Source organism: Alnus glutinosa, chromosome 3 (assembly GCF_958979055.1).
Source record: "Alnus glutinosa chromosome 3, dhAlnGlut1.1, whole genome shotgun sequence".
In the NCBI taxonomy this organism is placed as follows: Eukaryota; Viridiplantae; Streptophyta; class Magnoliopsida; order Fagales; family Betulaceae; genus Alnus; species Alnus glutinosa.
Window position 1 is genome coordinate 24,982,520 of NC_084888.1, and position 13,632 is coordinate 24,996,151.

The window sequence follows — 13,632 nt, forward strand, 5'->3', positions numbered from 1 at the left end:
GATTAAAAAAAAGACAGGTTCCATTTTGATAGGTGTTTTGGTTGAAATTTGATGTATTATGAAACACTTATTTTATATATTTTCTTTTGTTTAATTTTTTTTTTCATCAAAACTAAATTGATGTTAGTTTCATTTTTATATATTTATTTCATCTTCAATCTTAATATATTTTTTATTCATGTTTTGACCCTTATCCTTATTTTAATATATTTGTAATTCATGCTTTGGCCACTCGACCCCTACCCAAAATACTTTCTGGCAGGAGACACTTAACTAGAAGAGAAAAGCTAACAAGAAAATCATCATAACTAATCATCAGATGGGACACAAAGGCTGTAGTCCAAAGATTATTGACATCATTAAAAGAATGGAGATATGATATTTTGCCACCCAAAATCACAACTCATAACCACCTTACCCATGTGGCAAGGTGGTCCCCTAACTAGCTTTAGGGGTTTTTTTTTCTAGAAAGAAAAAAAAAAAATGTAAAAGTAAAAGTTGCCATGTAGGCAAATGTGGTCAAGAATTGTGTCTTATCTCAAAAGTTGCCAACGTATCATATCTCAAAAGAATATTGACAATTTTTAATAGTTTGTACAGACATTTTCCCAATTGAATAGTAGTTTAAGAGGGACAAAAATTTATTACGAACCAATTTCTAATAGTAACATGTGTCATTTACATGTGAGAATCATATTTCTTTTAATTACATGTGCTTCTCTTTTTCAATAACTTAATGGACATATGTCGCTATTAAAATCTGAAAGCATTCTTAGTAGCCTCACTAAATTTTACTGAGAAATAATAGAGATACTAAATATTTTACTGAGAGATAGATATTAAGATAATGTGGAGCTTATTCATTGGTACCCGTAGCATTTTTTTTTATTAATTGTTAATTTTGATCATCTCCAATGAATAAACTCCACATCATCTTAGTAAATTATTTAGTAGCTCTAGCATTTCTCAATTTTACTAGCTAAAATAGCCAAAAACATTTTTTTTTCCTAATTTAGCCATCTAATATCACTATTTCATTTAAATAATATTTTTTTTAAAATGAGAATGTGTGTGATGAATGAGAGAAATAAATAAATATTAAAAAAAAAAGAAGATATAAAATTTTAATAGTTTTTTATTGTTTTGGCACATCATTGTTTTTTTTAGGTAAAGTCCATATACTGACATACCCTCTCAAACTACCAAAATTGTTAATGTTCCCCAATAACAAAAGTATCCTTAATAAAATAAATATATATAATTTAAAAAAACTAAAAATAAATACATAAAAACCAAAGGTGGCCAAATTTAAAAATTAAAAGAAAAATTAAAAAAGTTTTTTCGTATTTTTATTATTTTTTTAAAATACTTTTTTTTTCTTAAAAGAAATTAAAAAATATATATTTTTTTTTTAAATAAAAATTTTCATTTTTTTTTTTGAATTTATAGGAGTATTTTTGTTTTATTTAAAAAATTATAAGGTTATTTTTATCTTTTTGCTAACTTTGGGGGGACATTGACAATGTTTAGGTAATTTGGGGAAGATATTGTCAATTAGGTAGTTTGAGGAAGTTACGTAGACTTTCCTCAATTTTTTTCACCAAATTGGTGAGGTTACTGACAACTCATTTTTTTTTATCAATTCAACAAATTGGCTCACCGAAAAACTATTTTGATAATTCTACTAAAAATGCTATTGATATAAATTTCGAAAATTTCTTTCACTCTATTTGTTTAGGAGGGGGTACGTCAACCAGTGGTTGGCAAAAACCTCAAGCCTTGATCTACCTCACACGCCTTGCCCCAATCCCACCCGCACAGGCTGGTTTTTGCCTTCAGATTTGCGGGCATGGGTTGGGTTTTTGTAAACCTGTGCGGGGCGGGGCGGGTCTTGAGTTGTGTTTTTAAAAAACCTTGGGGACCCGCCCCGCACAAAACCAAATAAACGTAAAAAAACCCTAACATATTACCCATACCTCATACCTATGCCGTAGCCGCTCTCGAGCCTCTTCATTTTCATTTTTCTCTTGTAAAGTTCAGACTCTTCTTCACCCTGCACACAACACACTTAGGGTTAGGGTTTTCCAGCTCTTCATTTTCTCTTTAGAGGCTGCGCTGCTCTTCATCTTCTTCAATCTTCACCTTCCTTCACTCTTGCCTCCCTGTGCCAAGAATCCAACACCTACATTGCTCTCCATTAGCATCGATGGATTCTCATAGCAATCTCACCACTGCGTTCACCACCTACACGCAAGCCAAGCTCACACACCCACAACACACGACCATCAACAGCACAGGCTCAAGAGACACGCACCGTACAATACGTATTTTCGTTTCTCTCAATCTTTCTCTCATTACATTTGATTCTGAAAACCTTGGCTTAAATCGGGAATACCCGCCTAGCCTTGCACAACCCGTCCTAGTAAACCCCGACATGCAACCATGCGGCCACGAGTATGATTTTGTGCACCAACAGGGTGCGGGGGCCAAAATGACGGAAATCCGCCCCATGCCCAGCCCTAACTTTGACTTTTACTAAAATTAAGAAGGAATTACTTATCATCAAAATAAGGGAATTTGAAATTTTAAAAAGAAAATTCGTGGACGGTAGGATTCGAACCTACGCGGGGAAACCCCACATGATTTCTAGTCATGCCCAATAACCACTCTGGCACGTCCACTTGAATGCAAGACAAGCAAATAAATTTAGAATCTTAAACGTGAAATCCACGTAGCAAAAGAAGTTGGGAAGCCGATGCCCAACGCTAAAGGTGGCAGTGAGAAGTTAAAAAAGCAAAGCGGAGAGCAAAAGCACAAGACCCATAACGGAGAACCCCGTCGGTACCGCCAGGCGAGGAGAAGGCAAGCGAAGAGGTAATTCCCATTACTCCTAATTTGTGCCCTTTTCTTGCATGCTCACAAGTATTTGCGTGGAATGTTCGCGAGTTCAAGAGGATCCAATTTGGTCCTCTAGGTCCTTCATATTTTTTTTTTTTTTGTTGTCCTGTGTGCAATCCGATACCATTGCCTATAGGCTTATGATTGTGTGCACACAGACTTATGGGTATGTTTGTATAAGATAATTTTGTTGACATTTGATGCATTCTTCAGAAGAGTATTGGACAAACTGGAACTATCTTGCAAATTTCTATATTCCCTTTTAAAGCAATGATTTTTAAGCCATCAATTGTAACTAGAAATATAAACTTTTTCCATTGTCTGTGCAGGTTAAAACAAGTTTTACTCACATGGGGTTGTGTGTAATTGGGACTGTGTTTCTATTAGCCTAGTTGTGCCATCTTCAGTGTAGTATTTCTATTCGAATAGTTTGAGAGATCTCGCGGTCTTTGATATGTCTGATACAAAGAAAAGCATGGGTGGTGGTAGTACGAGAAACCTTCCTTCATGGATGAGTTCAAGAGAGAATGATGATAAATCTAGTGGAAAGAAACCAACTGGGGATGGTGAGGGTGAGGAAAGTAATGAAGGTGAGAAGCCTAAGCAAGCCAAAGGGCATGGTAAAGGACATATCGGCACCACAAATTTCTCCAAACTTCTGGTACTAAATTACTGTAAAATGGGATTTTCATTTTGCCTGGTTTAGTGTGGTCATTTCAGTAGTCGGGATTGAGCTAATGTTACTCTTTTTGTATGGTCAGGAAGGGGTAGTGTTTGTGTTGTCAGGGTTTGTTAATCCTGAGCGCGGCATTTTGCGATCACAAGCACTGGAAATGGGAGCAGAATATCGGCCTGACTGGAACTCAGATTGCACTCTCTTGGTTTGTGCATTTCCCAACACGCCAAAGTTTCGGCATGTTGAGTCAGATTGCGGGACCATTGTTTCAAAGGTGTCTCTCTTTCTGTTGAGATATTGTGATCTTATAAATTTATGTGAATTTTGTTGAAAGTGAGATGGAATTCATTGTAATTATTTGGGACAAGCAAAGGTCGGTGAGGAGACTATATGGTCCTTCATACACTTGTTAATTTTTGTATTTTCTGCTGATTTGTATTTCTAAGCATTCTGGGATGGCCTAAACTTCCTTGCTTGTTATTTTTGTGTAGGCACTCTAGTAAAAATATAACAAGCAGCCATCAAATCCATGTATAAGAGAAACTAAGGTTGTTGGAAGCCCAAAAATTTGATTAATAGGATTTTTTGTTATTTGCTAGGTTTTTTTTTTTTGATAAGTAAATGAAATTCTATATAAAGAAAAAAAGCGTAAGGGGCCCTTCTAAGTACACTGGAAGTATACGCAAGGAAACGCCTAAGAAGGCAAAGAAAAACGAACAAGAAAATCAAAAAAGTTATTAGACACGGGTGACAAAAAAGCCTCCGTCCAAAGATACAACAAATGTAAAAACGATGCAACAATATTCTCCATGGAATACTCCAAGTCTTCAAAACACCTAATATTTCTTTCCTTCCAAACACACCAAAGAATGCATATAGGCACCATTTTCCAAACTGCAGCACTCCTTGACCTACCCGCCTTCCACTAACAAGAAAATAAATTGACAACTCTCCTAGGCATAACGCAAGACATACCAAACCGAGAAAAGACATGATTCCACAAAGTAGAAGCCACATCACAATGAAGAAGAAGGTGGTCCACAGTTTCCCCGTCTCTTTTGCACAAGTAGTATCTATCCACAGTGATGATCTTTCGCTTCCTGAGATTATCCGCTGTAAGAATCTTACCAAGGGTTGCCGACCACGCAAAGAACGCCGCCCTCAAAGGAGCCTGAGTCCTCCACACACTCTTCCAAGGGAAATGACTATCCTCACCGCTGGCCAAGGAGCTGATAGGCTTTTTGTCATTTTATTAATGGTGCTTCCCCCCAACAAAAACAAAACAAATCAAAACAAAACAAAAATTCTTAGTCCAGCCCAGCCCCCATCTAAATTCACATACCTTCATCCCTGCTTGGGAGTTTGTCTCTTTTTCCTTGTGTTTCTTACCTATTTTTAGATTTTCTGCGATGGCAATTTGGTTTGTTAATCTTTCTCTTGGGTTGAGTTTTTCAGTTGCTTCCTTGATGCTTTTAGATGATTTTGTCATCCAGTCCCATGATGGAGTTGATTGGGATACCATATTTTTCTCTCCCATCTTGATGATATTATTGGAGCTAGTTCCTCTGATGGGGTTTACATTGATAATGCCTTTTAACCTTTGTAGTACATGTCATTTGGTATTTAAGTTGCTTTGTATCTCTCCATTTAGATTACCCCTAAAAAATTCCCTCCTATAAAGCTCATTTAGCATTAAACAGTTCCCTTGTCTTGGACTGTGACCTTTATAATACTTAATACATGTAGCATGCTCTAAAAGCATAGAAAATATAAGGAGAGATATTCTTGTGATATTGTAGAAAAGTGATTGTTTCAGCACATCGATTCTTCGTCCATTATAGTTTGAATTAATAATGCGGTATCCCAGTTTTTACCTGGCTATATTCAATTGGCTATTTCTACTGCAATATCATCTTTCCTTGGGATGGATTCTAAGTTTGATGCTCATGGAGTTAACCATTGGCTATCTCTAGATTCAACTTGGTTATGTGAGAGTTATGTATCCTAGGCTCTTTTAGTTCAGTATGGGCAAGAGAGAATTATTCAATACAGGAAAGCATTAAAATGGACTTGCTGGCAAGAGAGTTCCAATATAAAAATCAAGGTGCCACATTAGCTTCTTATGTGGTTAGCAATAGTCTTAATTAGCTTTTGGTCATTTCCTTCTATTGGTGTCATTAAAGCTTTATATGATTTATTGCTCTCTTGGTATTCCTGGTTGCATGTGTTGTGGGATTGGAGAAGACTGCAGGCTGAGGGGAAATGTAGATCTATAAAGTGACATAAGGTTTTACTTTCTTGCCTAGCAGGTGGTATGGTGTGTTGACTACACCGGTGGTGCTTAGGGACTTGGCATTTATCTGCCAATGGTGCATTCCAACCCCTTCGTGTGAGATTCATGACAGTTATGAGATTGATTGTTCTTTTATTCTTTTTGGTTGCTTTTAGATTGGAGGATTTGAAAGTGAATACTTTTGGTGGGTCAGATTTTATTTTATTTTTTCTGTGAGTGTTTTATTTGTGTCTATTTTCATTTGGTAAGTTATTTGAGAAGTTTCAGAGGGATATCTTGTGGGGAGGTATGGGTGATGAGGTTAAATGTCATTTGGTAAGTTGGTCTAATTGTGTTATTTGATTTCTGGGGGGATCAAAAGTTGCTCATGTTCAACCGAGCTTTTTTTTTTTTCTTGATAAGTAAATGAAATTTTATAAAAAATATATAAAAAAAAAAAGTGTAAGGCGCCCCTCTAAGTACACTGGAAGTATACACAAGGAAACGCCTAAGAAGGCGAAGAAAAACGAACAAGAAAATCAGAAAAGCTAATAGACATGGGTGACAAAAAAGCCTCCGTTCAAAGATACAACAAATGTAAAAATGATGCAACAATATTCTCCATGGAATTCTCCAAGTCTTCAAAACACCTAAGATTTCTCTCCTTCCAAACACACCAAAGAATACAAATAGGCACCATTTTCCAAACTGTAGCACTCCTTGACCTACCCGCCTTCCACCAACATGAAAATAAATCGACAACTCTCCTAGGCATAACCCAAGACATACCAAACCTAGAAAAAACACGATTCCACAAAGTAGAAGCCACATCACAATGAAGAAGAAGGTGGTCCACAGTTTTCCCGTCTCTTTTGCACAAGTAGCATCTATCCACAATGATGATCTTTCGCTTCCTGAGATTATCCGTTGTAAGAATCTTTCCAAGGGCTTACCTTTTATGGGTAAGTGATTGTGGCGTTAGAATTATAAAAGAGAGGCTTTGTGGAGATTGGTAGTGGACCTTAAATATGGGAGTCAATGAGGTGGGTGGTACTCTAACGAAGTAAAAGGGTCTTATCGGGTGGGTCTCTGGAAATTCATTAGGAGAGGTTGTGAGGAGTTTTCTAGGTTGACGAGATTTGAGGTGGGTGACGGCTTTTTGGCATGATGTGTAGTGTTGAAAGCAACCCCTTAAGGAAGCGGTTTCAGAGTTGCTTAGCATTGCTTTCTTGAGGGATGCTTCCATGGCAGATCATCTCCAGTATCTTAATGGCTCTTCTCAGTGGGACATTAATTTTGTAAGAGAGGCGCACGATTGGGAGTTGGAATTCTTTACTTCTTTCTTCTATCAGTATTATTCCATTAGTTTGAGATAAGACGGGGTGGACAAGTTTTGTTGGAACCCCTCCAAGAAAGAGTTGTTTGATGTAATATCATTCTTTAATGTCTTTATCCTCCATGACAGCACTCCTTTCCCTTGGAGGTGCATTTGGTGGAGTAAGGCCCCTTTGAAAGTGGTTTTCTTTACTTGGTCGGTCACTTTAGGTAAGTTCATCACTTTGGATAACTTGAGGAAGCGGCATATCATTGTGGTAGATTTGTGTTGCTTGTGTAATAAGAGTGGGGAAACTGTTATATATCTTTTACTCCACTGTGAAACAACTAGCGCCTTGTAGAACTCTCTCTCTGGTCTTTTCGGTTTAGCTTGGGCCATGCTCGTCGAGTAAGAGATCTCTTCGCTTGTTGGAAATGTCAGTTTGGTAGTCCTCAATGCGAAGTTGTTTGGAGGATGGTTTTGCTTTGCTTGATGTGGTGTATTTGGAGATAAAGAAATGACCAAAGCTTTGAAGATAGTGAGAGGACACTAGCGGTGTTAAAGGCCTTCTTCTTTAATACCATGTTCCATTGGATGGTTGCCTATGATTGTTCTTATAATTCAAGTTTTCATGACTTTTCTGCTCTTTTTTCTTTTTCTAGTTAGGTGTTTTTTTTGTATACTTCTCGTGTACTTGGTTGCGCCCTTGATTTTAATGTATTTCAGTTACTTATAAAAAGAAAAATGTTATGTTTTCCACATTCTCACTAAGTTCTAAATTTTATTACAATAAGTAAAGAGTTTCTTAAGGGGCTCTTAAATAAGTAAATAGTTTAGTACATAAATAATTTCCTAGAAAAGAAACCAAAAAGGATAAAAGATTAAATTACACAAAAAAGAAGAAAGAGTCCATACCAGGGATATATTTTGTCATTGACGAAACGGCTAAGTTGTTTACCTTTGAGGTAGGATATTGCCTTGAGTGCAATGGCATTCGACTGATAAGATTGGTTTTATCATGCTCAACTTTGATGCCACTGCATTTATTTAATGAATGTTAAATGACATTTACAGATAATCTGATGATATCTAGCTTCTTGCCTTAGGAGTGGATATCTGAGTGTTATACACAGAAGAAGCTTGTTGACATTGAGAGTTTCCTCATGCATCTTGGCAAATCATGGCGGAGAAGCAAAATTTCTGATGGAAACGAAGGTAAAATTATTTTCTTGTGATTCACTTGACAAAAATGTGATGTATGTTTGCTTTTTTTCTTCTATCAAATTTTCAATTATTTTTTCAACTTGATGCACATATCTCATATTATTTTTTTCACTTAATGCATTTATCTCTCTCTCCCTCTCTCTCCCGTCGGCGCGTGTTGACATCTTTTATTGTGTGTTGGGTCGCCAATTACGATTGGGCTAATTGCTTTATCTATGGTTGTTGTGTGATGGGGCTTTCAAGGTCTTTTTTTCGTGGAAGCCAAGATGTTTGTGCTCTTGCCTCTCGGCAAAGGAAGGGTGTTCGGCATTAAGAATTGTTGATAGGAGTAGGGATCTCTCCTGTACTGTACAATTGGGAAAGGCGAGTGTGGCATAACTGTCGGAGATGGTGGAGGCTTTGATTCGCAATCTTAGAGGGCTGGCAACTCTGTTTACATTGCACAAAGACGCTCAAACCACCATGCGCGTTATCTAGCATTGGTAGAATATGGCAGTGGTGGGCGGTGTGGTTCCATCATCATACTGGAGGGTCGAGAATGATGGAAAAGTTGGGCCTTTGAGATGCAAAAGGTTGCAGCTTTGTTTGGGGTGTCTTGCGGTGGTGGGCGAAGAGGTCATTCTAGTGCCTCTCTCCAACCTACGACGGTTGTACTGGAACAACTCACTCGAGGAAAGCTGTTTGTGGGCATGTGCCAACTAACTTGGTGACGTGACCGCCGATGTCCATGAAGCATGCACCGGGTGATGTGGTGAGTAAGACCTCGTACAAGGCAGCTCTAGTGGGGCTGATGAAGAGCTTTTCATCCTTCTGCAAGAGTCCGGTGGCCTACCCTCTAAGAGAGGGTTGTTTGATGTTAAATTTTTCTACAATGTCCTTTGTTTCCCATGATAACACTCCTTTCTCTTAGAGGAGTATTTGGCAAAATAAGACTCCTTTGAGAGTATTGTTCTTTTCTTGGTCGGCTGCATTGGGAAAAATCCTAACCACGAATAATCTTAAAAAGTGGCATCTCATTGTGGTTGATTGGTGTTGTATGGGTAAGAAGAGTGAGGAGTCAATGGACCACATTTTACTCCATTGTGAGATGGCTAGTGCCCTTTGGAATACCTCATTATGCCTTGCAGGGTTGGTTTGGGTTATGCCTAGTTGAGTAATAGACCTTTTCGCTTGTTGGAAAAGGCAATGTGATAGGCTTCGGAATGCTACTATGTGGAAGATGGTCCCTTCGTGCCTTATGTGGTGTTTTTGGAGGAAAAGAAATGATCGATGTTTTTAAGACCGTGAACGGACAATAGGAGAACTAAAAGATATTGTTATGCACCCTAGGTTTATTTAACATAGATGGATCATTTAAATTGAGACCCTTGAAATTGAACAGATGCTTTTAAGCAAATCTTATGCTTTATTTGCCAAGCAACAATAAATGTAAGCATAGCTCCATAGCATTTGATTTCTTGGAGGTCTTTTTGGTTTCCAGTTTTTTATTTTTTGCCTTTTTGGGCTGCATAATAAGTTTGTGTTCTGAATTTATAGAGCTTTTGCAGATAAAAAAGCATCCCCGCTTGGAAAATCTGAGAAGCTGGTCGAAAGAGGATTGCATTCAAAGCTGATTGCCCCTGCATCCTCAGAGGTTAATTCTTATTCAATGTTCACTTGCGTAAATTGTTGTTTCCTTTTCCTTTTCATCGTAGTGGCATTCTATAGATGCTACCATTCAAGTGTTCAAATACTAGTATTGGATAAAACAATGCTTTATATTGATTCTATTGCTTATCATTTTATATTCACCAACGTGTTGCTGTATATTAAGCAGCACCAAGCTTCTAATACTGCCAAAGAGTGTTTTTCTCCTTCTAAAGTCAAAAGGTGGGCTGTTGATGATTTGAGTAGAACCATCACATGGCTAGAGAGTCAAGATGAAAAGGTATGCGGCATTTTGTTGCTGTTGTCATTGTCTTTGACATTAAATCCATTCACGTGTATTTGCATATTGGTATAATTTGGACGCTCCTTTGAAGTAAATGATTAAGTTTGATTTGGTAATTTTCATTCTTGGTTTAATAATCTGAACCCTAATTTATGTTTGCAAATGTTGGCTTACTTTCCAGTTTGTGTTGAGTTTCTTACTTATTTCTTCAACTTCCATTTTTTACACATGTTATAGTTGTAGTTTATATTTCATTATTATAGTAAAGCATATCATAAAATGCTGTAGATCTTAAAAATAAAATAAAAAAAAAAAAAACTCTTTTCCATGATGCAAAATAAGTATTTGACTTTGTTGTAATTAGCAGTACTATTTGAATTGGAAAATCATTTCTATGCTCATCGGTAGGCTGGAAGGTGTGCCATCCCATATCTTGCTAATTGTGTACTTAACTTGCAATATGTTTTCTGTAAATTGTAAATTGATCCGAGTTTTCCCTTTTAACAGCCAGAGCCAAGCGAGATAAGGAAAATAGCTGCTGAAGGGATCTTAACTTGTATACAAGATGCCATAGATTCTCTTGAACAAAATCAGGTATTTGTTCTCATAGAAATGCATTTTGGTCTTAACAATGTGTTGGCAGTTCTGTTTGATTTGTTTTAGACATCTTCCTGGGGAAAATTCTTGGCACACAACCAAGTAGCAGTTAACCGCAGTAAACCTAGTTTATTGATTAGTATTGCTGATTTTGCTTTCTCCAACATATGGTCTCTTAGTTTACCGCTCTTCTAATCTTGACAATTATTGTTATTGTAAGTGCTCACGACATGGCAAGTGAACAGAGGTATTGCAATTGCTACGCGTGGTTGAATTTTTTATGTTAACGGATTTATATATATTGATGGCATTTATCCATCAAAGAAATAGTATAAACAGAATAAACAAATTCATTACTAAACTAAAAGATAAGGCAGTTAAATGTATGAAGTGAACAACCCATTTTAGCCTGTTATGAGCATTATTTGCAACTTACACAAAAAAACGAAACCTTTTTTTTTTATTTTTCTGACCTCTCATTCAATCTCCTTACCTAAGTCATCAGCATCTTCATTCCGTTATACATGTGCAAGTACTGTCTCCCTTCAGATGGTAGACACCATAGTAGCCAAAGCCATTCTCTTACAATTGCCGCTAGAAATCTTTCCTTTGTCCTTGAGAACCCTGGTCTGCTATCTCAATGCCCCACCATCCTTCTCATGAAACATTTCCGCAAAGAACAATTCTATTTAGTAGACTTTTGTATAATTGTCATACAACTGAATAATGTGACAGTAAAAGTCAACCTTTGAATCAGTATTCTTTTTTTTTTTTTTTAAGTCACATCATCCAGTTGTATGGCAGTTATACAAGAGTCTATTATATAGCATTACTCTTCTGCAAAATTACCCCAAATCCCATTTGTAAACCGGAAGTCAGAAGAATAAACTCCTTGGCTTTTTAGCAGAAGCGTTGCATAAACTTAACATATCTCACTCGTAATCTTATATGAGAAATGCTATACACTCTCCACTCTCACACGCCCAAGTGCACGTTCCCTGACGTGACATCTCATCACCATTGGATCCAAAATTCATAGTGATCCATTCAAAATCTAATGGTGATGAGAAATGATACGTCAGAGAGTGTGCACTTTAGAGTTTAAGAGTAAGAGTGTGAGTAGCATTTTGTATGTCGAGCAGCTTTTCTATCACATCATTGGCTTCATTTAAGCTGTCACATATATATGGGATGGTTTGCCTAGAATCCTTTTTTAAATATTTTCAGAGGTTACTTTTGAGTTTAATACAAGATAATCAGTAGTCATCCAGTACCATGAGAAGTGAAAGATTCCAGAATCACTGCTGATTGCTGATGATGTGCAACTCAGATGCGTAGCTCGCAGTCCTCTTAGAACACAAGGATCCCCTAAAGAAAGAGAAAATTACAAGAATCTCCCATTGTAATAAATATGTGCATTGCCATAGTTTAAGCCACACTGGAAGTTCTTGGACAATAACTTCTTACTGTAATTGTTAGTTAAAAGATAGGCTAATTGCATTAACATTATTATTGAAATTTTACTTTGTTGTCTGATTTCCAGGATATCCAGCACATAACTGAGCAGTGGAACTTTGTCCCTCACGTGGTTGAGGAGCTGGCAAAGCTTGAGGGCGCTGGAAATGATTTAGTCTCAATCTCAAAGGGGGATCTTTGCAGACAGGCCAAGGCCTGTAAAGGAGTATATGAGAAGGAACTTAGCAATTTGGATGATAATTCTTCGACCAAGAAGAAAAAGCCCAAGACTGATGAAAAGAATGGCAGACCCAAAGCCAACACCAAGAGTGCAGCAGAATATGACAGTGATGAAACACTTGAGATGACAGAAGAGGAAATAGAGCTTGCCTACAAAACTGTGGGGTCCAACATCTGTCAACGATGACTTAATTCCCTTTTTTGTAATGCCCTTTTTTGTTTTTTGTTTTTTTTCTTGTTTTCTGGTTTTTTTTTTTCATAGATCGAATAAACAGTCTAGATTGAGTCATGTGGGAAAAAAACACAAAATTATTAAGGAATGGTTGGACTACCTTAAGGTGGTGGCTAACCACCGTTCTACAATTTGAGGGGCATTTAGCCACTCCATGGGAATGGTTGGGGTGGTTCGATATATATATTTTTAAGGCCTATGTGGCTCAATTCAGACTGTTCATTTTGAATAAACGGCATAGATCTGGATCTTTGGAATTGTAGGTAGCCTCAATCCCCAAAACTAGTCTGTCAAAGTAGGCAAATTGTTGGAGGGAGAGAGGGAAGGATTGTTGAGAAGAGAGTATAAAATTTTGCTTTTGTTTCCCTTTTAAACCATAGTGGGAGAGGTTTTTAAGAGAAAAAGTATGAAATTTCATGTTGAGGATTCATTGGCCCTTAAAGGGCTCGAAATAGATTGATGAAATTTGAATTTTTGAATTTAATTTTGGAAGTTGAGGTTTATTATGTAATTACCTTTAAATTTATTCACATTTCGTAATTGGTAAACCGATGACATTTTTAAGAGTAATTTTAGACGTCATATTTATGTCTTTTTCTTGTGTCTTTTTAATAGTAATGTGACTTTTTAGAATCAGAATTTGATTAAAATTCAATAATGATTAATCACAATTCTAATAGTGATTTTAAAAGTCATATCATTATTAAAGAGGTACAAGAGAAATATGAGTATGACGTTTAAAATTACTCAATTTTTAAGGGCACAACATATGTAAAGTACTATACATCATTAA

The 13,632-nt window shown here is 36.8% G+C and overlaps 1 protein-coding gene and 1 non-coding gene across 2 annotated transcripts; one reads left to right on the plus strand and one right to left on the minus strand.

Moving 5' to 3' along the window:
• Nucleotides 1–2,599: 2,599 nt before the first annotated feature.
• On the minus strand, nucleotides 2,600–2,681 carry TRNAS-AGA (transfer RNA serine (anticodon AGA)). The gene has a single exon. It is a non-coding gene; the product is annotated as a tRNA-Ser (tRNA).
• Nucleotides 2,682–2,737: 56 nt separating this feature from the next.
• Nucleotides 2,738–13,089, plus strand: LOC133864910 (DNA-repair protein XRCC1). Its single transcript, XM_062301351.1, has 8 exons — nucleotides 2,738–2,874; nucleotides 3,228–3,559; nucleotides 3,660–3,848; nucleotides 8,268–8,376; nucleotides 9,933–10,018; nucleotides 10,202–10,312; nucleotides 10,823–10,909; nucleotides 12,456–13,089. The coding sequence occupies exons 2-8, from the start codon at nucleotides 3,353–3,355 to the stop codon at nucleotides 12,792–12,794; spliced, it is 1,128 nt and encodes a 375-aa protein (XP_062157335.1). The 5' UTR covers nucleotides 2,738–2,874; nucleotides 3,228–3,352; the 3' UTR covers nucleotides 12,795–13,089.
• Nucleotides 13,090–13,632: the final 543 nt, after the last annotated feature.

Coding starts and splice junctions, on each gene's coding strand:
- LOC133864910 (XM_062301351.1), top strand. CDS start 3,353: ATGTCTGATACAAAGAAAAGCATGGGTGGTGGTAGTACGAGAAACCTT. Junction 10,019..10,201: donor TTGCCCCTGCATCCTCAGAG/GTTAATTCTTAT, acceptor TATATTAAGCAG/CACCAAGCTTCTAATACTGC. Junction 10,313..10,822: donor TAGAGAGTCAAGATGAAAAG/GTATGCGGCATT, acceptor CCCTTTTAACAG/CCAGAGCCAAGCGAGATAAG.